At 37.1% G+C, this 27,087-nt stretch overlaps 1 protein-coding gene across 6 annotated transcripts in view; it reads left to right on the top strand.

Annotated features, from left to right (window-relative positions):
- Positions 1–27,087, top strand: part of TTK (TTK protein kinase) — a 47,268-nt gene that overhangs the window by 3,480 nt on the left and 16,701 nt on the right. For 3 of the 6 annotated variants that reach the window (XM_027091841.1, XM_027091831.1, XM_027091843.1), the window contains exons 3-14: positions 261–483; positions 851–957; positions 3,159–3,302; positions 3,975–4,086; positions 4,250–4,322; positions 4,413–4,507; positions 6,395–6,482; positions 7,556–7,676; positions 11,830–11,978; positions 18,843–18,979; positions 20,340–20,466; positions 23,916–24,008. In XM_027091841.1, the coding sequence (XP_026947642.1) occupies positions 261–483; positions 851–957; positions 3,159–3,302; positions 3,975–4,086; positions 4,250–4,322; positions 4,413–4,507; positions 6,395–6,482; positions 7,556–7,676; positions 11,830–11,978; positions 18,843–18,979; positions 20,340–20,466; positions 23,916–24,008 (1,469 nt within the window). The remainder of the gene's footprint in view (positions 1–260; positions 484–850; positions 958–3,158; positions 3,303–3,974; positions 4,087–4,249; positions 4,323–4,412; positions 4,508–6,394; positions 6,483–7,555; positions 7,677–11,829; positions 11,979–18,842; positions 18,980–20,339; positions 20,467–23,915; positions 24,009–27,087) is intronic. The other 3 variants (XM_027091851.1, XM_027091863.1, XM_027091860.1) reach the window with 3 other exon arrangements.

Genomic DNA, 27,087 nt, shown 5'->3' with positions numbered 1-27,087 from the left:
TAAACATTTATTTCCAAGTTTTTTTTCCTTCAAAATATATAGCTTTTTGTAGTACAGTATACCATCATAAAAATATATATACAGTAAATAAGTTTGCTTATATTTACATGAGTTGTTAAAGTTTTAAAAAAGTATTTTAGGGAGTTTGTGTATGTTCATACTGAGAGTATCAGTGATTAACTGTAATTTGAAAGAAAAGTGCAATTTGGCATTTGTTTTATGTCTTTCCTCTGTTGTGGTATATTTTGTCCCCTGTTCAGATAACTCGGGAACTGTTAACCAAATTATGATGATGGCAAACAACCCAGAGGACTGGTTGAACTTGTTGCTCAAACTAGAGAAAAACAGTGTCCCTTTAAATGATGCCCTTTTAAATAAATTGATTGGTCGTTACAATCAAGCAATTGAAGCACTTCCTCCAGATAAATACGGCCAAAATGAGAGTTTTGCTAGAATTCAAGTGAGATTTGCTGAATTAAAAGCGTAAGTATTACCATTTTAACTGCATTTAGCTAACTACATTACATAACACATAACTACATCACCAAAAGGTAAAATGAAAACATGTTGTCAGAATTACTTGTAAGAAATTTAATATTTTTTGACGAAATCCTTTTGTTTATAATTAACAAGTGAGTAATGTAAACCTTTATCTTTACTATGTACATATTTCCACAAAGTTACATACTCTAGACTCTGCCTAAAAAGATTGTAAAAATTAACTTATTTAATTTTACATACAGAAAAAAGAACAATATCCTGTGTCTTCTGGAAAATAGAATGAGGAGTTATCAAACTTAGGCAAATGTGTCTTTTTTCTTAAAGCTTGACTCTGAAATCTTTATTTCAGTATTCAAGAGCCAGATGACGCACGCGACTACTTTCAGATGGCCAGAGCAAACTGCAAGAAATTTGCTTTCGTGCATATATCTTTTGCACAATTTGAACTATCACAAGGTAATCTGAAAATGTCAAGTCCGAATTTTAAGTAGAAGATAACTTCCTACTGTAACGTACATTCGAATATTAAATCATGTGTATGAAATAGAAGTATGAGGCAAAACGTCAGGTGAGAATATGGGGGAAGAATGCTACCTAAGTGTACATGTGGAGAATATTTGTCATACTGGCCCTTCCACTTGTGAGGAGTAACCCAGGAAGATAAGCATGAACATCACGTGTGTGCTATTAGATTCAGGAAACATCTAAAGGAAAGTGGCTTCTTTACTGAGTATTTCTGGGATGAGGATATAAGATATTTAAACCAGAGCTTAGATAAGTTTATCTTGTGCGATGGTGTCATAGCACCAAAATATATATCAGAATATAATTGTAGCATTAATTGGTAGTTCAATTAAAAAAAAGTAAACTGCTGTAGAAGCTTTTATTTCTTGCTCACTTGGTTCTCCCTAATCTGGACATTTTAGATAGAACAAGGGCAGTCTCTTCCTCAGACACTTTTAGCCTGGCCATTAGCCTTTACTCCTTTCATTTTCTGGGGCCTTTGGATCTATCCTGCTGGCCCTCTGGCCATGTTTTCCTGTTTTTCCATTTGCCTTGTTGCTGCTCCAACCCTGATCCCATTTCCCACCAGTAATACACATATTATTACCATTTTTTCTTTTTGGCTCAGCCGGAATCCTTGTAGTCGTGTCCAAAGCAGGGCTAACTCCTTAGAGAGTGTTCGCCAAGACCGAGGTTGGAGAAAAGCACTGTATAAACTCAAATCCTGAACTTCTACTTATGCAGATGATTTCTGAGTCCTAGTTATCTGAATCATCTTCTCTGGTCTATCCTGTGCACTATCAGGTGACTTAAAAAAAAAAAAAAAAAATCATCCCTTTCCTGCCTAGGAGAACTGACTCACTGCTCGTTAGAGTATGGCCAGGCCTTTAAGATCATCTATCTCTCCTTCATTCTACTTTTTAAAATTTTTGAGGTGTTATGGCCTATCCACAGCAGCTATAAACTTATATCTTTAGAATACAAATTTTGAAAATCTCAAATTATATTATCTGTAAATAAGAAATAAACCTCATTGGTACCACTGGGATGTAGTAGTAACCTCAAGGTCCAAATTGTGATTATTTTGAACAAGGTTGATGAATAGGGTTTCAGGAAAAATGCAAAATCCCCAAAGTCCTATGTGCTTTTGGTGTGTACGTGTATTTTTGTAGGAGTGGAGGACATTCCATAGTTTTTATCAGATTCTCAAAGGGGTCTATGACCTTAGTAAGCTCCCTAATTACTAGTTCCTGTCCAAGCCTTTCTTTCTTCTTTTGCTGTCCTGAAATGCTCAATATATGAAATCTCAGTACTCTGAATAAATGTAGTCTTAGTCTCTATCAAATATGTTTATGTTCTTAAAATTTGTAAACTGTGAGAAACTAGAGGCTGACTCTTAACCATTTTTACACCCAAGTGCCAAGTGCATAGCATAGCCTAGTGGCTCCCAAAAATGCTAACACATTTCATAACATACATGAAGTATACATTTAATATTTATAAATGAAATTCTAAACTAAATGTATTGGGTAAGTTTGCAGTTGAAAGAAAATTTGTTTGGTAATTTATCTGTAGTCAAAAGGTGATTTTGGTAGTTTCTCAGTTATTTTGCATTTTGGGGGTGGTGTAGCTAAGTCTGGTAGCTGAAGATTAATCTTTATTGTTACATTTTTTCACATGAATCCTTTTGATGGGAATTCCCTTTAGCAAAAGGTGTCAACCTTAATGACTAAATGTTATTATAAATGATAATTATTATGCTGTGTTGTAACAGATTGATGCTCTTGAGACTGTTGCAACATCTAAGGCTTAGTTTTCCCTTTTACTAAATTCTCTCAAGTTTCTGTTTGAGTTGACCTTTGCTGCCCCCATTTTGTAACTGCTTTGCTAACATTTCTTTTACTTGTGAAAATGGACCGTGGCAATAAACCAATACATAATCACATCAGTTACATCTTACACAAGTAAACTGTTTGACATGACTTGTTATCAGAAGTGAGAAATTGCTTATTTTTTTATGAATAACGTGCGTGAGCCTTGGAGTAAACATTTTTGCCTAAGACTTTTCAATTTTTTTCCTAGGTCCTGATGAATACGCCTCTGGGGAGTAAAGGTTGCTGCATTAAAATGACGATTATTTTTTACTTTGTTAGGTAATTTCAAAAAAAGTAAGCAACTTCTTCATAAAGCTGTGGAATGTGGAGCAGTGCCCCTAGAAATGCTGGAAATTGCCATTCGGAATTTAAACCTTCAAAAAAAGCAGCTGCTTTCAGAGGAAGAAAAGAAGAGTTTATCAGGTAAATACGTTAGTGTGTGCTAATACTTTTCTGTGGTGTTTTGTCCTGCAAAAAAGGATTCAGGATAATATTTTATAGAAAAATATCATTTATTTAGAATGATCAAAATCTAAGATTACGTTTTAGATGTAAAGGAGGTAAGACTTTTAGAAGTAACAAAGTCATTACTTTCTTGTTGGAATTTTTTTTTCCCTAATCAAACTCTAATTGGTAACACATTAAAAACAGCTTGATCTAAAACAATAAGGTCCCACTGTATAGTACAGGGAACTGTATTCAATATCCTGTAATAAACAATAATGGAAAGGAATATGAAAAAGAATATATATATAAAAATTACTTTGCTGTACACCAGAAACTATTACAGCATTGTAAATCAACTATACTTCAGTTAAAAACAAACAAACAAAAACTTGATCTAGGCGAGAGAATGACTTTTTGCTATTAGAAATAAGGAATGTGTCTACTCTTGAGAAAACAGTTATATAATTATGGAATAGTTTTGAAGTATAGGTAGAGAATTATCTTCATAACATCTTCATGTCTGCATATCTTATTTGGGGACAAATATTTACTATGAATTGACTTTTAAAACATTCTTATTTATGAGATTACTTTTTTGTGTATTTCTTATGTCCTTATAAATTTAATTACAATTTCAAATGTTTACAGCATCTACAGTATCAAATGTGCAAGAACCGTTCCCCAGTACACTTGGACATTTACCGAATAGGAACATCAGTTGTGATTCCAGAGCACAGACTAAAGCCAGGTTTTTGTATGGGTAAGGAAACTGAATCCATTTTTTAAATGCTCGTCCTACATTTATATTATTTATACATCTGCATATATATTTTCATGTTACAATAACAGTGTTTAACAGTTGATGAAAATGCATGTGTCAGTATTATTCTTTTAAAAATCAGGAGTATTTTCTTTCTGTTTAGGGAGAACATACCCCCTCAAGATGCAGAGATAGGCCATCGAAATCCTTTGAAACAAACAAACAAAGCTAAACGAGTAAGTTATTTTTAACTCTGATTAAAATGGTAGTGGTGAGGTCTATACTGATTTCCTAGTTAGTTACTCAATCTTTCAAAACATTTTTAGTCATGCCCGTTCGGAAGAGTCCCAGTTAACCTTCTAAGTAGCCCGGATTACCATGAGAAGACAGATGCTTCAGTTGCACCACCTTTTACTAAAAGGTATGTTTGAGTTTTAATTTTTTAATTTGGTTTCAAAACTTGAAGATTGATGGCAGAATGATCTTAAAGTCTTTTACTATGTGAAAGTAATTATGATTACATTTTTATTTAGTATGAGTGGGAGATATGACTTTATTTTGCTTTTGCACTCATTAAAATATTCATTAAAAGAACTATTAAAGAATTAGGAAACACAGAGGAAAAAAGATTAAGTCAACACGAAGCTTAAAAAGACTATGCAAACAGCCCTGGGGTAAAAACTCCTGATGTTTGAACATTTCTCCCTTATGGTAGCCTCTCTGGTAAGACTCTTTTTAGTGGGTATGGAAGTCTCCATAGGGGTGAAGGGAGGTCTGGGAACAATTTCTTTTGCAGCTAGTTCAAGGAAAGGCGCAGCTATCAGTGGGAGAGATGATTAATTCACTCACTTGCTCCTTCTTTTTTTACATGTGCACCTCACTTTACAGTCAGCATAGCCCTTCTTCTTCTTTTTTTTTTTTTTAATTTATTTATTTTGGCTGCGCTGGGTCTTCATTGTGGTATGCAGGCTTCCCTAGTTGGCAGTGCATGGGCTCAGTAGTTGTGGCATGCAGGCTTAGTTACAGTATGTGGGATCTTAGTTCCCTGACCAGGGATTGAACCCTTGCATTGGGAGGGAGTCTTAACCGCTGGCCCACCAGGGAAGTCCCCACTCATTTGCTTCTGAGCCTAGGGCTTCAAGAAGTGGGGCAGGGTAGGTAGAGATGAAGTATTGTTCACTACATCTAATGTGTTCTCCTTCCTTCAACTTGAAAACTGAGAATCTCGTATTCCAGCTTAGCTAGGGGACCTCATTTTTCTACTCTATTTTTAACTATAACCACTATTCATTACATTATTTCTAATGGGAAAGGCTCCTTGGATGCTAGAAAATCATTTTACAAGTAAACTTTAGAAATATAACCGTTTGTTTTTAGCTGGTGTCTTCTATACTTAAATTCTTATTATACTTAGGGCTTGACTGAACATTGATATTAAAGAGCATTTTGGATGTCAAGGTTAAGCTCCAAAATCTTATGACTATTTTCTTGTCATCTCCATTTCAAGTGCTAGCTTAGGAGATTTTCTCCCACTCAAAAAAATAAACAAGCCAGCCATTTTCTTGGTGCTTGTTTTGATAGATTGTGAGCTAGGCAGTCTCCCACAGGAGGGCCTACACCCTAGTTCTTATCCTTAAGCTATTTGCAACCTGAAGTGTAGTTTGATCTACATACTGCTTTTCCCTTGTCCTTTCCCACATTCATACCTTGACTCCAGCTGTTACTTATTACATAACAGGGTAGGCAATCACCTACTTACTACTCATCTCTCTCACTTTTATCACTGCCCAGCACTTTAGTCACGTTTATACTGGAATCTTGTTATTTTTAAAAATATCTTTCCAGGGGACTTCCCTGATGGCGCAGTGGTTAAGAATCCTCCCGCCAGTGCAGGGGACACGGGTTTGAGCCCTGGTCCGGGAAGATCCCACATGCCGCGGAGCAACTAAGCCCGTGTGCCACAGCTACTGAGCCTGTGTGCCACAACTACTGAAGACTGCATGCCTAGAGCCCGTGCTCTGCAACAAAGAGAAGCCACCGCAATGAGAAGCCCACGCACCACAATGAAGGGTAGCCCCCGCTCGCCGCAACTAGAGAAAGTCTGCACGCAGCAACGAAGACCCAACACGGCCAAAAATAAATACATACATACATTCATACATTTATTTAAAAAAATCTTTCCAAGTGATTTTTCCAATTAAAAGGTGTACATATTGTTAAAAAGTCAACTTTAAAATTGAAAAAATAATTCGTTGAAATGATTGATTTCAGGTTAAACATTACGATTGTTTTGTTTCATGGGTAACAGACAGATCTCTGGATCAGAATGCCGAGATACAGTCGTTTCTGGATCTAAATCAAGTGGAAATGATTCCAGTGACTTGAGACATTTAACGGTATGTCCATTTTTAAATCTTTCCATGAAGCAAGGGTTCCTGACCCAGGGTCCATGGAGCTTTTTCCGGGAAAGGAGTCCATGATTTATGTATCTCCAGCAGTGCTCCTGAAGCCCCAAGATATGCCGGACCACTGACGGGAAGTGGCACATAAGTCCTAAACTGTTTCTCCTCAGTTGAGGTGGTAGGGCAATGATCAGCGATCTTCTGGGGTAACTCTGAATTAGCAATTATTATATAGTGTTTTAGCAGGTTAGTTGGCCTGGATTTGGGAATAGCGGGGCGAGCCATGCCCCCCAGCTTTTGTTTCTTGGTGTGTTTAATCATATGACCTGGCAGGGCATCTTAGACAAAAATGAGGGAGTGGCTTTGTGATGGGGCAGAGGTGAGGGCTTAGATAATCCTGGCGTCCTGATATGGCAGATGTGTGAACTTCAAAGACAGGAAACAGCTTTAATCCCTGGTGCACTGATTTTTAGGGGTTATACTATTGTTACTATAGTTGAGTTAAACCCCTGGCATCACAATGTAGGTCTTTTTGATTTTCGATTCCTTGTAATTTGTCTCTCTCTTTCATGGTCTTTGCTTTTAAATAATGAGTTTAACTAGTTTACAGCTATCTTAGAGAATAGTGCATAGTTGTGTCAAAAGTTTATTTTCTGGATTTAGAATAATACTGTCTTAGACTTATGCAAATCTTAATTTTGACCAGTGCTGTTATTTTTGGTGATAAAATATGATCACAGTAACAAAATAATGAAGTGTGTTTTATGTTAGATTCAAATTTTCCAACCTCTCGTTTTAAGTGACTAAATTTTACCATTTGATTAATATGTCTATTGAAAGTAAATTGGCCAGTTTTATGGTTGTGGCCATTCCCGTTGCTCTACTCAGTAATTCAAGAAGTTATCTTCCTTGCACGTGAGTCCACGTGCAAGTATAATAGATAATCTTCCTAGCAGTCTTTTCATATAGGCGAGACTTTAGTATACTGAACACTAAGACAGATTAGTACTACTTCCGTTGATGAGACTTTATATAAAATCCAATCAAATCTTATTCTTTTTATGTAGTCTGTTAAAAATATTCGTTCCAAGGAACCTCAGATGTCAGATGAGAAGAGTTCTGAACTTATTACTGATTCAGTAACCCTGAAGAATAAAAGTGAATCAAGCCTTCTAACAAAATTAGAAGGTAAGAGTGACAAAACAGACTACTTCTTTAATTAAGAGAATCACTTTGTACTTGTGAAAGTTGACCGGCCACCTAACAATTGCCATGTAAGACTATCTATGACTGTGTCCCTTTATCTTGTATTTCAGTTAAATTTTATAGATTGTATGAAAAGTATTCAATTGTATAGCAAAGAAAGTTTATTTGCCTAAAAGGTGCATTAAAGGAAGTTAGGAGGGAAAATACCGTGACACGGAGTTATTGTTCTCAGTTGGCCTGATAAATACTTTCTGGAAAGGACGCAGAGGCTGTATTTCTATGATAATTCTCCCTTTCCTCTTTTATCAAACATTTGCTTTTCCAATATATGAGTACTGTGGTGCATGTTCTAAGGATATATACATGAATGAGACAGGGTCCCAAGGAGATTGCCAAGCAGTGTGGGACATCTGCTGATAAATATAATGCTGGGTAGAATATAGAGTATCATGAGAACCACATCAATAAAATGCTATGAGGATTCAGTGCAAGGAGAAATCTGAGGAACTAATTCGGTTTAGGGGAAATAAGGAAATAGTTTGTGGAGGAGAAGAAACGTGAAGCATTGTTAGCATTTAAATAGGAAGAAATGGCAGTGATAGAGTATTTCAGATGGAGGGAGTAACATAAGCAAAAGAATAAAATATTCTAGGAACAAAGATGGTCAATTATGCTGAAAACTGTAGCACAGGTAGTATAGAAGTGGGAGATAAGACTAGTTAGACTTAGAATGTCAGGCTTAAATTTTTTATTTGTTTAGATGTCAGAGCACCATCAGAGGTTTTTGAATGGGATCATGAATTGGATGACCATTGTCCAAACAAAGTTTGCCAGATTGGGTGTAATGTTTTCTTTTGATTGGACTGAAGAGGAACACTGGGACTTTTCTGGTTTTAGCCCGGAAAGTCCCATGTCACAGGAGAGCCCTCCATCCCTGCAAACTGGGCGGCCATTATTTTGATTGGGAACATCAGCGTCCCTTCGGATCAGCAGGGCATTGTTTCCAGGATCCCCCTCGGCTGCCCAAATCCGCAGTTGCTCAAGTCCCTTCTGTAAATTGATGTGGTATAGTCAGCCCTGTGGAAGCTGCGGGTATGGAGGGCCAACTGTAGATTCCTCTTGCTAGTAATTGGGGGAAACTCATATTCTGTATTTTCATGGCACCTATTACAAACGGATATGATTGAAAAATCATCTTTACCAAAAATTCTTGTTTATAGTACTGACCTGGCACCTAATTTAATGCTTTCATTTCTTTCACACACATTTCCGTCAAGTGTATTCCGAGTGGGGCTGTGGGGTCACAGGACGTTGTATATATTCGTCTCATCGATAGTGCTGGACGGTTTTCCAAAGTGTTGTGTTTCACCAGCACTTATGTTACTCTTGCTCCACATTCTTCCCAATAGTTTTTATTGTTGGTTTTTAATGTTAAACATTCTGATTCTGCTAAGTGATATCTCGCTGTGGTTTTAATGCGCATTTCCCTGATGTCTAACGATGCTGAAGGCCTTTTTGTGTTCATCGGCCATATGGGTATCCTCTTGTGAAGTACTTGTTCAAGCCTCCCCAGTTTTTCCATTGGGTTTCCTTTCTTTCTCGCATTGATGTTAGGAGACATTAATATGATCTAGATACAGCTCCTTTGTTGGGTATATATTTTACAAGTAACTTCTCCTATTATGTGGTGAAGACTTGATGAAATTGTTAATTATCATGCATTTTAATTTATCAGTCTTTTCCTTTGTGGTGAGTGTATTCTGTGACTTTAAACAAATCTTTTCCTCCTCCAAGATCATAAAGATATTTTCATATATTTTATTTAATTTATTTTTTTATAAATTTATTTATTTATTTTTGGCTGCGTTGCGTCTTCGTTGCTGCGGGCGGGCTTTCTCTAGTTGCGGCGAGTGGGGGCTGCTCTCCGTTGCAGTGCGCGGGCTTCTCATTGCGGTGGCTTCTCTTGTTGCAGAGTTTGGGCTCTAAGCGTGCGGGCTTTAGTATTGTGGCGCACGGGCTCCATAGTTGTGGCTCGTGGGCTCTAGAGCACAGGCTCAGTAGTTGAGGCACACGGGCTTAGTTGCTCCGTGGCACGTGTGATCTTCCCGGACCAGGGCTCGAACCCATGTCCCCTGCATTCCCAATAGTTTTTATTGTTGGTTTTTATTGTTGGTTTTATTAGTTGGTTTTAGGCGGATTCCTAACCACTGAGCCACCAGGGAAGAAGCCCTTTCCATATATTGCAGAAGACATCATTTTACGTTTCACATTTAGAGTTATATTCTACTTGAATTTGATGTTTGTGTATAGCTAAGATCAAGTGTCTGGATTCATTCTTTTCTCCCCATGTGGATATCCAGTAGATCCAGAAGCATTTATTGAAAAGACCCTTTTTCCCCTCAGTGATTTGTTATAAATTAGATGAGTCTATGTTTGATGTCTGGTCTTGAATTCTTCTCTGTTCCATAGTCCTTTGTGTCTTTGTGCTAATACTGACATAATTACTGCAGTTAAGTCTTCATATCTGTCAGTGTAAATTCCACCTTTGTTCTTTGTCAAAGCTATTTTAGTTATTCTAAGCCTTTTGGATTTCCATATAAATATTAGAATCTGTCAGATTTCCTTTTTTTTTTTTTTTTCCGGTACGCGGGCCTCTCACTGTTGTGGCCTCTCCCGTTGCGGAGCACAGGCTCCGGACGCGCAGGCTCAGCGGCCATGGCTCATGGGCCCAGCCGCTCCGCGGCATGTGGGATCTTCCCGGACCGGGGCACGAACCCGTGTCCCCTGCATCGGCAGGCGGACTCTCAACCACTGCACCACCAGGGAAGCCCCATTTTTTTTTTTTTTTTAAATGGGATTTTGATTGAGATCTAGTGGGACAGGTTGACATCTTAACAGATGAAATTTCTAGTCCACTAACCTGGCATATCCCTTCATTCATTTAAGTAATCTTTAAAAGATTATTGAAGAAATACTTTTCTGTGTAGAGATTTTGCTTATCTTTTGCTAGAGATGTACTTAAAGATCTGATTTTTTTTTTGATATGATAATGAATGGGATCTTTTTAAAAAAAAATACTTATCCTCTACTTTGTTGCTGATATGTAAACATACAACTGATTTTTAGCTATTTATCATATTTACAGTGACATTGCTAAAGTCACTGAATAATTCTAATATTTTCCTATAAATTCTTTCATGTTGTTTGAAAATAATGTAACATTTTTTGCCTTCCAGTCCTTTAACTTTCTTTTCTTTGCTGTATTGCACTTATAACCTCTAGCATAATGGTGAATAGAAGGAATGATAGGTGGCGTTTTTGTTCATTCCTTATTTTAGAGAGCCACTTTCATTATTTTACCCTCACATGATAATTGCCTTAGAGTCTTACAGCTATTCTTTATCAAATATCAAAACAGAGTGAGTTTTGCTTTATAGCTAGACTAAAAGTTTTTTTGTGACTGGGTATTGAATTTTATGAAATGCCTTTTCCGCATTTTTGGAGTTGACCACAGACTATTCTCCTCTATTATTATGGCAAATTGAATTAACTTTCAAGTGTTAAGCAACTTTGCATTTAGGAATAAACACAACTTGGTCATAATTTATTATATATTTTGTATATCAGTTGCAAATATTTTGTTTAGAATTTTTGCATCTGTTATGATAAGGACAGAATATTGACATTCATAAAATAGTCAATGTTATTGTTGAGGCTCTTTCGTTCAGGCGCTTAAGGAAGTAAATTACAGGCTAGTTTAACGTAAAAATTTTGTTAAAAAGCTAGAGGTCTATGAAAAGTGGTGAACTAGCTTCTCTTTATTAGTAAGACATACATGTTTTTAAATTTTTACTTATTTATTTCCTTGTTTTCTGGTAAAGACCAGAAGCATTTAAATTCAGAATGGTCTTTGGTAAAGCTCTAGGTAACAACCAAGGAAGATGGCTGTTGCAGCTTTGAAAAATTAACTTGCTAAAAGCAAATTGTCAGCAGCTGGCTTAAAGTTTTTAGTTTCTTTGTTTTTTAAGAGCAAAATGCTAATACAGTTTTTTAACATGTTCTATCATTTAGGTTTATTTTGTTATTATCAAATAGTCTTGCCTTTTAATGACAATAGCAACAAATACAATTTCAGAAACTAGAGAACATCAAGAACCAAAGGTTCCAGAAAGTAACCAGAAACAATGGCCATCTAAGAGAAAGTCAGAATGTGTAAACCAGAATCCTGCTGCATCTTCAAATCAGTGGCAAATTTCAGAGGTAATCTCAAAAGTTGATACAGAGGTAACTTTCCTTTTCAAGTGTAGCATTGCTATTGTTCATAATGTGATGATCATGTTAAATGTTTTCTTCTTTTATTAAATTCTTGTGTACCATATTTAGTGGAGCAGTTTGCTCAAGTGTGTGGTGTTTTGTTTTTAATTCACAAAACAATGATCAGTAATAAAGGTTTAGTTTAGTAAGAATATATGTCAAGCTGAATTCTTTTCTGTTTTCAATAGTATTTTTGGATGCTGGTAGACTGGGGCAGGGGTCAGCAAACTACAGCCTAGGAGCCAAATCTAGTTCCCAGCCTGTCTGTAAACAACATTTTATTGAAACACAGCCATACCCGTTTATTTACTTACTGTCTGTGCTTGCTTTTGAACTGTAACAGCAGAGCTGAGTAACTGCAGCAGAGACCACCTGGCCTGCAAAGCTGAAAATGTTTACTATCTTACCTTTTACAGAAAACAGTATGCAGATGGCTGAACCAGTGCAATGCTGTACCAAGCATTTGACAATTTCCTATTGTCGTCCTCATGGATAAAATAGAAAAATATAGACTAGATAATGTGAATTCATAATAGGTTGAATGATCATTCCCACTGGCTGGGCTCCATTTCAGAAGCAAGGATCTGGTAGAGAGCCATACCTGTATGTAGTCCATGGCCATACTCTTGTCATTATTACTTTTCGGTTGTATTCTAACTCAGCAGTTCTCAAATATTTTGGTCTTGGTGCCTTCTTTTATACTCTTAATTATCGAGGTTCCTAAAGAGCTTTGGGGGAATTCCCTGGCAGTCCAGTTGTTAGGAGTCCTTACTTTCACTGCCAAGGGCCCAGGTTCAATCCCTGGTCGGGGAACTAAGATCCCACAAGCTGCATGACGTGGCCAAAAATGGGGAAAAAAAGAGCTTTGGTTTACGTAGGCTATGTTTATCTGTATTTGCTATATTAGAAAGTAAAGCCAATACATTTTTAAAATATTTACTAATTTATTAAAAATAACAAGAATAAATTTTTTACATGTGAATGTAGATACACTTAAAAATAAGTATTTTGTTTTATTGAGATATAACTGATATACAACATTATATTAGTTTTAGGTGTACAACATAATGATTCGATATTTGTATATTTGTATATACAGTTGACCCTTGTACAACATGGGTTAGAACTGTGTGGGTCCACTTATGCATGGATATTTTTCAATAAATATGTACTATAGGACTACATGATATTTGGTTGGTTGATTCCGAGAATGTGGAACTGTGGATACATAGCGCCAACTGTAAACTTATATGTGGATTTTTGACTTCATGGGAGGTTGGTGCCCCTAATCTCCCAGTTGCTCAAAGATCAACTCTATTGCAAAATGATCACCACAATAAGTCTAGTTAATATTCTTTACCATACATAGCTACAAATTTTTTTCTTGTGATGAGAATTTTTAAGGTCTACTCACTTAGCAACTTTCAAATATGCCATTCAGTATTATAAACTATTGTCACCACGTTTTTCATTACATCCCCATGATTTATTTATCTTGTAACTAGAAGTTTGTACCTTTTGATCCTCTTCACCCAGCCCCGCCCCCCCCCCCCCCCCCCCCCCCCCCCCCCCAGCAAACTATCTGTGAGCTTGGTGTTTTGTTGTTGTTGGGTTTTTTTTTCCCCCATGTAAGATTTTACATGTAAGTGATACTATGCAGTATTCGTTTTTCTCTAGCTATTTCACTTAGTATAATGCCCTCAGGGTCCATTGGTGTTGTCACAAATGGCAAGATTTCATACCTTTTTATGGCTGAATAATATTCCGTTGTGTTTATGTATTGCATTTTCTTTATCCATTCGGCCATCAATGGATATTTAGGTTGTTTCCATTTCTTGGCTATTGTAAATAATGATGCTATGAACATGAGGGTACAGATATCTTTCCAAGTTAGTGTTTTCCTTTTCTTTGGATAAATACCCAGAAGTAGAATTGCTAGGTCATATGGTAGTTCTATTTACATTTTCACCAACACTGCACAAGACTTCCATTTTCTCCACATCCTTGTCAACACTTCTTATTTCTTCTCTTTTTGATAATAGGCACTCTGACAGGTGTGAGGTGATATCTCATTGTGATTTTGATTTGCATTTCCCTAATGATTAGTGATGTTGAGCATCTTTTCATATATCTGTTGGCTATTTATCTGTATGTCTTCTATGGAAAAATATCTAATCACCTCCACTGTCCATTTATAAGTTGGTTATTTGATTTTTGGTATTGAGTTGTAATGAGTTCCCTGTGGTTTTTTTTTTTTTTGGCTGTGTTGGGTCTTTGTTGCTGTGCACAGGCTTTTCTCTAGTTTGCGGCGAGCAGGGGCTACTCTTTGTTGCTGTGTGTGGGCTTCTTATTGCTGTGGCTTCTCTTGTCGCGGAGCACGGGCTCTAGGCGCATGGGCCTCAGTAGTTGTAGCACACAGGCTCTAAAGTGCGGCTCAGTAGTTGTGACGCATGGGCTTAGTTGTTCCATGGCATGTGGGATCTTCCTGGGCCAGGGGTCGAACCCATGTGCCCTGCATTGGCAGGTGGATTCTTAACCACTGTGCTACCTGGGAAGCCCCTCCGTGTGTATTTTGGATATTAACCTCTTATTGGATATGTGGTTTGCAAATATTTTTTCCCATTCCATGGATTGTCTTTTCATTCTGTTGATGGTTTCCTTTGCTGTGCAGAAGCTTTTTAGTTTGATGTAGTCCTACTTGTTTATTTTTGCTTTTGTCTTTACTTTAGGTGTCAGATCTAAAAATTCATTGCCAAGACCTGTGTTAAGGAGCTTACCACCTATGTTTTCTTCTAGAATTTTTATATTTTAAGGTCTTATATTCAGGTCTTTAATTCATTTTGAGTGAATTTTTGTGTATGGTATGAGAAAGTAGTCCAGTTTCATTCTTTTGCATGTGGCTGTCCAGTTTTCCCAACACCATTGATCTATGTGTCTGTTTTTATGACAGTGTCATACTGTCTTGAATACTATAGCTTTGTGATGTGGTTTGAAATCAGAGAGCATGATGCCTCCAGCTTTGTTCTTCTTTCTCAAGGCTGCTTTGTCTATTCATGATCTTTTGTGGTTCCATATGAATTTTAGGGTTGTTCTATTTCTGTGAGAAATGCTATTGGAATTTTGATAGGGATTGCATTGAATCTGTAGATTGCTTTGGGTAGTTATGGTCATTTTAACAATATTCTTCCAATCCATGAACACAGAATATCTTTCCATTTATTTGGGTCTTCAGTTTCTTTCATTGGTGTCTTACAGTTTTCAGTATACAAGTGTTTCACTTACTTGGTTAAATTTGTTCCTAGGTATTTTATTGTTTTTAATGGGATTGTTTCTAACAGGTGTTTTTAGTGGAGTCTTTAGGGCTTTCTGTATATAATATCATGTCTGCAAATAGTAACAGTTTTACCTCTTCCTTTTCAATTTGGATACCTTTTATTTCTGTTTCTTGTCTAATTCCTGTGGCTAGGACTTCCAATACCATGTTAAGTAACAGTGTGAAGAGTGGGCATCCTTGTCTTGTTCCTGATTTTAGAGGAAAGCTTTCACCGTTGAGTATGATGTCTGCTGTGGGCTTGTCATACATGGATTTATTATGTTGAGCTATGTTCCTTCTGAAAAATAAGTATTTTTCAAATCAAAATAATTACAGTGAAGAGAGTGATATTGTTTTACAATTTTTACAATTTCTATAATGGTTGGCTTAACAGAAGACTGGATTTCTTGTATCTACTTTTGCATTCAATCTATTTCACTATCACATGCCTTCTAGCCTTGGGAAAACTCTAGTTTACATTCATGAAAGAATGAAAGTGAAAAAGGCAAATAATGTCCTAGTATGATTATGAAAATAGTTTTAACCTCTCAGACTCCAGGAAAAGATCTTGGGAACCCCTCTCTTTCTGCTATTTCTAGATCACTCTTTGAGAACTGTTGATCTAAGTAATGGAGTAGGTAACAAATGTTAGATGAGAAGAATCCTGACAGGTTGAACCTTGGACAAACAGCATTTCCTCTTTTTTTCTTTTTAAAACTTGTAAACCGGTAGAATGGTAAAGGGACTTAAAACTATTTATCTGTCATTAGGGAAATGCAAATCAAAACTGCAATGAGACACCATTTCATACACACTAAGGTGGCTATCATTAAAAAGAGACAGTAATAAGTGTTGATGAAGATGTGGATAAATGAACCCTCATACACTGCTGGTGAGAATGTAGAATGGTGCAGTCACTTGAAATGGTATGGCATAGCAGTATAACTTACCTCCACTGCTTCTTCTTGGGTCAAGGCAGAAGAGGACCATTCGGAGACCTAAATAAATGGTGATCACCTTACCAGAGTTATTATGAGGTGCTGGTTGAGAAAATTTACACTTAAGAAAAAAATCTAAATGTGCCTTCTTAAAAGAGATTTCCTACTAGTAATTTTCTGCCTTTTACTCCTGGTTGCACGTGAGGTCTAGTTTTCCTCTGCCTGCTAGTTGCCCTCCAGGTTTGCATCTATATGCTGCTTCATTAACTACCAACTTGCATTGCGCTATTCATAAAAATTGCTTTGTACGCTTAGTTATTTTATGTTTATTCATGCATTTTTTATGATCATATCAATTATAGTGCTCATTATAACATATTTAATTCCTAAGAATTTTGGGGGGAAGATATTAAAAAGTAAAGCACCTATCATAATTACTAATTGTGCTTAATTTGAAATTAGAATGTCCTGAATTTAAAAAAAAAATGGTATGGTAGTTCCTCAAAAGGTTACATACAGTTACCATATGATCCAGCAATTCTACTGCTAGGTATATACTCAAGGGAATTGAAAATATATATCCACACAAAAACTTGTACATGAATGTTCATGGCAGCATTATTCATAATTGTAAAAAAGTAGAAATAACCCAAATATCTATCACCTGGTGAGTCAATAAGCAAATGTGTTACTCTGATTTTATTATTTCATTTTTTTATTCAATAATAAAAGTAATGAAGTACTGATAAATGCTATAGCATGGATGAACCTTGAAAACATGCTAAATGATGGAAGCCTGTCACAAAAGGCCATATATTTTGTGATCCCTTTTATAAGAAATGTCTAGAATAGGCAAATCCATAGAGACAGAACGTAAATTAGTGGTTGCCAGAGCCCAGGAGGAGTGGGGAATGAGAGTGACTGCTAATACAGAGCTGCTTCTTAGGATGATGAAAACGTTCTGTAATTAAATAGTGGTGATGATTGCCTACTCTTGTGAATATATTAAAAACCACTGAATAGTACACTTAGGTAAAGAAGAAAAGACTAGGCAGTTTCTTGAGGTTGCTACTTCTGCAGCAGCCCACTCAAGTGGAGGCTGTTTTTGTCTCCCATCTCACTTACCTACAAGCTCCCCGAAGCTATGTCCAGACCATTTCTTCTCTTGCCAAAACCCTGTCCTTTTGAGGCGCCTGCCTTCTGGATATGCTCTCCTATCTTGCTCGTTGCCATCATCTCTGAACATCCTAGTGACTCCCCATCATTCTTTGAAAACATTAGGCTCTGGATCACTTCTTTCAGCTTCAACCCAACATCTATCATCACGTTTTGTTAGCTTCTCACCCCTATGTATCGCTAGTCCTACACCTGGCCTCCAGATTCATAACTTCTTCCTCCCTCATGCCCATTTCTTAATGTCACCTTAGCTACCCATTCCTATATTCTCAATTCTGATCTCCAAAATCTCAAATGCAAACATCCCGGTCTATGAGTACAACCATTCCACTTACCTTGCTTAATAATCTTACTATCACAGATTCTTAATACCATCCTGACCACTAATCCAGATATATATATGAGGAAGTCTTAAAGGAAGGGGAAAATTTACCCAGGAAAAGAGATACAGTGGCCATGCTAGCTATCTTCAAAAACTCAAAGGATTGAAATGCAGAAAATAGTATAGATTTATCCACTGTGGATCTCCAGAGCATAATGTGGACCCAGTGGGTTGAAATTATAATATAGAAGCTGATTTAACCTAAATATCTGTGAATACTTGCTAACAGCTAAAACTGTCCCCAAATTGAAGTAGAGGTAGTGAGCGCTCACTAATAGCGTTCAAGCAAAATGTGGTTTGCAGGAGTTGGCAAGCTTTTTCTGCAAAAGCCTAGTAAGCTTTGCAGGCCAGATGGTCACTGCTGCAACTCTTGAACTCTGTCATTATCTCATGAAAACAGCCACAGACAAGATGTAGGCAAATAGACATTGCTGTGTTCCAATAAAAGTTTATTTACAAAAACAAGCAGCAGGCCAGATTCAGCCAATCTCTACTGTAGAGGATGTTCATTATTGCTTTGGGATTTGTATGAGATAAATTCTACAAGCTCTATGTCTTTTACAAGGGAGAAAGAAGAACACTAGATAGGTATTTGCCATTTCAAATTTTGCTAAATAATTAGTATTTGGTCATTTTCCCTCCAAACATAAAAGTAGGGAATGATTTTACTGATTAAAGAAAGACTAGTTTTCTGAAGCACAGAGTACTTACTTAGATTATAAAAGTTCAATGCTAGTAGTAGTAGCCCTAATGGGAGAGGATATTAGATCCTGTTTTGTTAAACAATGCTGTGTACCTTCCCTCTACTTGTAGTCCCTTTGAGGAAAATATAACAGGCTTCAAAATTTAGAGTAAAAGAGCTGTACTAAAAAGTTATTGAAAGTCTGGAACACATACGTCTACCTATTTTAGCATGCTTTTGTATTTCATATGTTAATTTTCTTTTAGAAGTTATGTTTGTGAAACTGTTGAACAGGTGACTAATTTAAAAACCCGAAATCGTGATGTTTTTTATTTTGGTCTAGCAGAAACAAACCAGTTTTGAGCAACCTGCCCTTTCGGTTTCAAAGCAGTCGCCACCGATATCAACACCTAAATGGATTGACCCAAAATCTATTTGCAAGACACCCAGCAACAGTGTCTTGGATGATTACATGAGCTGGTAATTACTTTTCTTTGCTTGGTACAATAGAAATAATATGGGCTTCGGGGCCAAACAGATCTGGAGGTGGATCCCACTCTTTTACTTTAAACACTTTCCAAATTCATATTATTTTTCTCAGCATCAGTTTTTTTATCTGTAAAAGGGGAGGGGAAGGTGGCTACGATATATTTTTAAGGATTGTAATGAAAGTCTCTGTCATATTGTAATCTGTACCTACTATATATACTCTATACTTTTTATACTTACCTATAGGCAGTACCTTTAAATACTCTAAGTATGCAAAACTTCTTGATAATCATGCATTGCCACACGGATAACTCTCTGTAATTGAGAGAGAGATTTTAAAGGTTAGCATTCTTAGAGCGGGTAAAGTGTGGATACATTACACGGCAAAGGAGCTGTTAACTGGAGCGTGCTGGTCTCTGCTGGTGGTGCAGCTCATATAGTTCTGGTGGTGTTCAAGACCGGAGCGGCGGGCAGTGAGGGATGAGTGAAGAAGTTGGTCGGTGTTGATTGACAGGAAACACAAGGGATATTGAAAAGCAAATCAATGGCATTTCTAAGAAAAGAAAGAAAGGGATGTGGTATATCCTATAACTAGGGGCTATATTTTTAATGTCTTAGAGGATAACGGAAATCCATGATGCCTTTTGCTTTTCATTTTCATAATGTAATCTTTGATCTTAATTAGAACTGGCCTTGGGGTTTTATAACCTAGTCTCTTTCCTACTTAATACAATTTTGCTATATATTACCTAATTTTATTATACTTAGAATATTTTAAAGAATGACAGCTAACTAAGCAAGGTATATAGTTATTTCTTGCGAAACTATTTACTGTCAACAAATACTTGTAGAATTCCTTTGTGCCAAGCACCATTCTTGGTGTTGAGAATACAACAGTAGACAAGACAAGCAAAGCACGAACGGGAGCTGAGCTGCTTTATGCTCAAAGGCCAAACTCCTCTGATGTAATTGGCTTTCACATACTTCCAGGAGGCTGTGTAGAACGTTATCGTTAAGAAGCACTCATAAAATCTGTGATCAGCCATAGGCTGAGATTTGCCTTGGCTAAATTTTATAAAATAACCCCAACTCTATATTTTAAATGACATCTTATTTATTTTAATAAGGATTTCTTGTCTGGGGACAAAAAATTACTTTCAGAAAGAACTCCCCCAAAATGAAATTTCTGGTGATGGTGTCTCAAGGATAAATAATTCAGATGTACTAGGAAAACTCATTTGGATTCTGTTTGATGTAACACATGTAAATGTATATCCACCATACAAAATCTGAGTCAGAATCTTGTTTTCAAAGCTTTAATGTTTTAAATTTTGAAAAATACCTTTCCCAGTTTCAGGACTCCAGTTGTAAAGAACGACTTTCTACCTGCTTGTCAGTTGTCAACACCATATAGCCACCTTCCCTATTTCCAGCAGCAACAGCAGCAAGTACCCGTTACTCCACTTCAAAATTTGCAGGTTTGATAAGCTTTATTTATAATGGTACATGTTAAGGTATGATCAGTTTTAAAGGTTTTATTTTTGCAGGATCTAGTTTTTAAGAATGGTGTTAAAGACTTGTCCATTCTTAGTCCCATTAGGCAAAACTCTTTTCTGCTATTCTCATAAAGGTGCCTTATGACTTTGAGAGGTTAGTTATTGAAGAAGCTAATGAAGCTTTTTTCACTAACTAGCCCGAAGTATCTAGTTTGAGTAGCTAGATAAAATTTCTTCTGTAATCTAGGCTATTTTTTTATTCTGTTTAACAATGTAAACCAGCTGTTAGTGAGCAGCTTCATTTCACTGGCTGTTTAATATACAAGTAAATTTTTAAGAATATCAGAATAGCAATATGAGATACTACTAGAATATATTATAAAGTAGTTATTATAAAGTATTGATAAGGTAAAAAATTTTTTGCTGGTAAGGTATTGCCATCTGGGAAAAAAATTATTTAGAGACTCTCTCGACATCAATACTAAAATTTGTTTCTAATAACTATCTGAAAAGCAGCTTACTATTGATAGAAAGAATAGGCTTTGAAGGGAGACTGCCTGTCCTTGACTCTCGGCCTCACTACTTACCAGCTATGTGACCTTTTACAAGTTAAATAAACTCTTGTGCTCATTTCATCATCTTTAAAATGGGGGTGATGAACCTATCTACCCCATAGGATGATTGTGAAGATTGAATTAGTTAATATATACGTAGTTCTTACAACAGAGCCTGGTGCTTAGTAAATAATAAAATTTAGCAGCAATTGTTTAAATAAAACAGCAAAAAAAACCCCAAATAAACTACAAGTGATTAACTAAACAAATCAAGAGATTAAAAAACTAGACGACAGAAAGTAGACAATGGGTACCAGGGGCTAGAGGGAGAGAGGAATGGGGAGTTACTGTTTGAGGGGTGCAGGGTTTTTTCAGTATGAGATGATGAGAAGTCCTGGAGGTAGATGGTGGTAATGGTTGCACAACAGTGTGAATGTACTCAACCCCACTGAAGAGTATACTTAAAAATGGTTAAGATGTTACATTTTGTGTTATGTAAATTTTACCATAATTTTAAAAATAATGGCATAAAAAATTTAGCCAACAGTAGAGTATACTAACTGTGGAAAGAGGTAATAGTGCTTTGAGGATTGACTCAGCAGTATAATAACTATAAAGGAGACAGAGCAGGTTGACCAGGTTTGCCCACACGTTCATTCAAAAAGCATTCATTGAGCTACTAGTCATGTAGTAGTAACTCAGCCTGTTTGAGCTGAACTCTGATTGACTCAGCAGTATAATAACTATAAAGGAGACAGAGCAGGATGACCAGGTTTGCCCACACGTTCATTCAAAAAGCATTCATTGAGCTACTAGTTATGTAGTAGTAGTTCAGCCTGTTTGAGCTGAACTCTGAAAGCCAAGCAGACATGACCGAGTGAAGGGTCGAGGAGCCTTCTAGAAGAGGCCAGTGTCGGGAGGAAACTAAAGGAGGCCAGAGTGTGGCTAGAGCTCCCCAAGGGGCAGGGGTGACCCTGAGGGTTCTGCTGGGCCCTTTAAGTTTTGCCCCAAGAGGGATAGATAGTAAGCTGTGGCACAGGTTGGAGAAGGGAAGTGAAGTGACCTTAGACTAAGCGCCTTGCGGGATGTCCGGTGTAGGAGACTGAATGTCACATCGGCATTGAATCCGAAATAGGTCAGAATTACTTTATCTAATAACTTTCAGCAGCTAGGGGGAAAGACTATTGAAGGGCTTCCTTTCCTCTCAGAAATTTTCAGTTTAAGTAGGAGAGGAAGCTCCAAAAGCAAGAGAGGGGAGGGAGCAGTGAAGACTTGTGATGAAGTTACAACTCAATGACAAATAATGGGTACATGTTTCAAAGCCTAACACTTTCTTACAGAAAACATACTTCATGACTCAACAGTGTTGTTCAGCCCTAGATTAAAGAAATTAGAAACCGTATCTTTTATTTTTTTAACACCTTTATTGGAATATAATTGCTTTACAATGTTGTATTAGTTTCTGCTGTATAACACAGTGAATCAGCTATATGTATACATACATCCCCATATCCCCTCCCTATTGTGTCTCCCTCCCACCCCTCTAGGTGGTCACAAAGCACCAAGCTGATCTCCCTGTGCTCTGCGGCTGCTTCCCACTAGCTATCTATTTTACGTTCGGTAGTGTATATATGTCCATGCCACTCTCTCACTTCGTCCCAGCTTACCCTTCCCCCTCCCCGTGTCCTCAGGTCCATTCTCTATGTCTGCGTCTTTATTCCTGTCCTAAAATCGTTCATCAGAACCTTTTTTTTTTTTTTTTAGATTCCATATATATCTGTTAGCATACGGTATTTGTTTTTCTCTTTCTGACTTTCTTCACTCTGTATGACAGACTCTAGGACCATCCACCTCACTACAAATAACTCAATTTCATTTCTTTTTATGGCTGAGTAATATTCCATTGTATATATGTGCCACATTTTCTTTATCCATTCATCTGTTGATGGGCACTTAGGTTGCTTCCATGTCCTGGCTATTGTGAATAGTGCTGCAGTGAACATTGGGGTACATACATTATTGTTTTTGAATTATGAGAAGGCTTATCTTTTATGTTATGTAGAAGGAGAGCACGTGAGAAAGATTCTACCATTTGGGCTGTAAAGCAGGACTTAGTTGAATTGAGGTTTATTCAGACCTTGTTTCAACTTGGTTAATCAGCTAATCAGGCACTCTCTGTGTCTCCAGCTTCCTTGTCAGCTCAGAGTAAGTCCTCACACACTCCATCTGTTCAGAGCGTTTATAGGTCCACAGATGGTCTAGCATCAGGGAAGAGAGGGGAGGCGTGTTGTATATAGTACATCGGTTGAGAGTTTGCTGAGGAAGATGCTCAAGTTCAAAATAAGCAGCGTGTTGAATAGCACCCAGCATAAAGGGGGCATCACTAAAATCTGCATCTGTCTGATTGACTCTGGAACTCTTAGCACCTTAGCATGCTGCTTCCTTTATAATGTAATGCTCCAGGAGAAAAAAATATATAGTTAAAGTTGTGTGTTTATATATGTACGTATGTAAGTAAAAAGGTTTGTGTAAGAAAAAAGAACAGGTAAGAAAGATGAAAAGCGATAGCTTGTGAGTTTGTGTGTTGGACATTAAGAGGGTTTTTTCCCCCTTAAATTTTCTATTTATGTATTATGTTAAGAAGTAAAGGCAAGTTGGAAGTGGAGACTTTGGAACTTTGCCTATATATTAATTTAATAAGTTTATTTTTTTGACTAAAGTATGTAAATTGCTTCTTTAAAATATTGAAATATTGTGACATCTAATTAAGAGTTCAGATAATTTCAGAATTGGAAGCATTTCACTGTACTAAATGCAAGCTAGTTTCTCAGGCATGTTCTCTGAACATTTGAATCCTTATCTATTTTAATGATTTAGATTTCAGCATCCTCTTCAGCAAATGAATGCATTTCAGTTAACGGAAAAATGTATTCCATACTGAAGCAGCTAGGAAGTGGAGGTTCAAGTAAGGTAGGTATCCTGAATATTTAAGGAATGGATAAAAATATTTTAAACTTTCCTCTCTTTGTCTTTTTACCTTTTGAGGCCTTTTTTCTTAACTTCTAGGGGCCTGTATTTCCCTTGAGCCAAAAACTCCTTCTCATCCCCTTCTCCCATCCCTTCCCCCCATCCCCTCCCCTCAACAAATGGCATATTTCTTTAGACCCACCTCTTAATTTCAGTTCCCTGTTCTTCCCTCCAATGTCCTATGATTCCATATTTCTTCTCTAAATAACATTAACATTGACTTGGGGGTGGCAAATGACAGCTTCGTATTATCACCAGAGTCTTTCTAAAAGTGAGTCAGACTGTGATGTGAATAACTGCTATGCCTAGGATGATTCAGCAAGGTATTTGATTAATGGGTTTTGTTTTGTTCTGAGTTTTTCTTTTCAGAAACAGAATTTAGCAACACATGAATTTCTAGATTTGGAATAGATCATTTCCTAAATTTATCTGGGTTCTAAATGTATATGGTTCTAATTCTCTGGCTGGAAGGGATCTCAAAAGAGTTGTCTAAACCTCCCATCTTCAATTCTTCTCATTTTGTTCACTTAAATCCACTTAAATCAGATTTTTACTTTTACCTTCATTATTCACCAAACAATTGTTATCAAAATCACTAGTGACCTCCATGTTTTTGCCAAAACTAATTGTTAGCCTTGGTTGTGGGTTACCTAGCAATTGGCACAGTTGATTTTTCTTTCCTCACTGAAGCTTTTTTTCCCACTCCGCCTCTTTCAGTGTTCCTCCTGGCCAGCGACCGTTCCTTCTCTGTCCTCCTCATATCCCTGATCTGAATGGTGCAGAGCCCCTGAGCTCAGTTCTTGGCTTTTCTTCTCTTTTCTTCTCTGTCTAAACTCGCTCACTCCCTTGGCGTTCTCATCCAGTCTCGTGGTTTCATGTACCATGTACATGCTGACAATTCCCAAATCTGTATTTCCAGCTCAGACTTCTTCTTTGAATTCCGGGCTTACGTATCCAATTTGACTGCTCAGCGTCTCTTCTTGGGTGTCTATAGATACTTAAAACTTAATATGTCCCAAGCCTAACTGCTGCTTCATAGTCTTTCCCATTTCAGTAAATGGCAGCTTCATTCTTCCAGTTGCTGGGCCAAGCAGCCTGGGGTCGTCACTGACTGCACTTTCTCTCGACATTCACCCAGCCAATCATCAGTCTTACTGGTTCTACCTCAAAGTCTGTCCACAATCTGACTGTTCCTCACCACCTCCACTATTATCCCTTCGGCCAAAGTAGCTTCATCTTTTCACCTGAACTGTTACAGTCGCCCTCTAACTAGTCTCGCTGACTCAGTCCTTGCTCTCCTGGCCTATTTTAGCATAAGAGTCGATTTTCCTCGATACCCTCACATCTTTGCTCTAGTGTCTTCTCAATCAGTGCTTCCTTGACCATGCTCTACAACCCCAACTCCTACCTTCCAGTTGCCAGCAAGCTCCGTTCCCCTCTCCTGCTTTATTTTTCTCTGTAGCTCATCTGCTAATATGCTCTGTAATTGACTTATTTGGTTTTGTTGTTTGTGTCCCCTTGCACTTGAATGTGAGTTCCATCAGCGTAGGGGTGTTTGTCTGATTTGCTCACCAATGTTTGCTCCGTTATCTAGAACAGTGGCTGGAAAAATAGCAAACACTGAAGTGTTTGTTGAATGAAAAGCCCTCCTCAGCTCTTTTGCTACTCTTAAGTTGTTAAGGATGATACATGAAACACAGCCTGTTTGGTTCATTTTAAGTTTTATTATAATTTTTTAAGCCAGCTGACAATAACTAGACTTGCTTAAGATGTCTTGTTAACTTACTATAAATAAGGTGTATACATTACCATGTTTAGCAGTTGTTCAATAATATTAATTTCTGTGTACATTTCCTTTGTTCTCTTCCTTGCCTTACATTTTAGGCATGGGAATAAAAGGATGATGGAATTGATTTTTACCAACATATTTATTTATTTAGTAGCATGTTTTCAGAAGATGTACAATAATCTTAACAGTGTTTTAAACATTTTTTCCTTGGAGGATAATGAAAATGTAAGCTTACTTAAGTCAAGGGCCAAGTGATAAAGCTATGACTGACCCATATTTTCTTAGTGCGATTGAATTATTATTTAATTATTATGACGGCGTTGACAAAATCATCACGCCTCAGGGAAAAGAGGGTAACATGCTTGATGAAACTAACATTGTTTATGCTGTCTATGCTAGAGTATAGACAGTGACCAACTTACACCCTATTAAGAGAATTTAGAAAATTCATAGGGCTAGTGGGAATGTTCAAAACACTAACCTTTCTAGTTCTTTCATTAACTTTCCATGAAACTGACAGATTCTAACTCTGACACTATAAGGCTGTTTACCTCACACAAAATGGCTTTCTGCTGTTTTAAAATTTTCTTCCTTGCTACTTTCTGCTGCTTCTTGCCCTATCACTGTTTTATGCCCCTCCTCCTCTAATTTGCTTTCTGTGCAAGTAAAACTAGTAATACTTTGTTAGAGTTTTGTATTTAAAATGCAGGTAACTCAGCTGTACCTGACAGACTCTGCTTAACAGTGCACTTGAAATGCATGAACCTCATCTACACTTTGGCTCTTTTCTCACTTCTTGCCAGCATCTGCTGGATAGTCATGGTTAATGGCTTTTAAATAAATGCTGTTTTACTTCAGTGGGTGCAAGGAGATAAATGAATGTAATTTTTCTTGCTTACACTAGCATTTTGTATCTGAATTCTTGCATTTTAGAAGCCCCATCCCTGTTGCACGTTTGCTGAAAGTTAGACACATTAGCAGTGTTTTCGAAATGTACTATCTGCCTTATCAATATTGCTTAGAAGTTGACTGTCATTATAGCCAGAGCAATTTGACCTGGACCTCAATATGCTGACAGGAACATCTTGTTCCTGTCAACTTGATTTTGAAAATTGGACCTGATCTACTTTTTACAGCCGAGTATACTGATAGCTTACAATTAGTACCTATTTTAAAATATTCTCGACCACATGAATGAAATTGTCAACTCCAGGCACAGTGGAATAAACACCA

This window comes from Aethalodelphis obliquidens, unplaced genomic scaffold (assembly GCF_003676395.1).
Source record: "Aethalodelphis obliquidens isolate GAN/ISIS:26980383/991018 unplaced genomic scaffold, ASM367639v1 scaffold3, whole genome shotgun sequence".
In the NCBI taxonomy this organism is placed as follows: domain Eukaryota; kingdom Metazoa; phylum Chordata; class Mammalia; order Artiodactyla; family Delphinidae; genus Aethalodelphis; species Aethalodelphis obliquidens.
The sequence above is the reverse complement of the archived record's forward strand: the minus strand, read 5'-3'. Positions and strand labels throughout refer to the sequence as shown.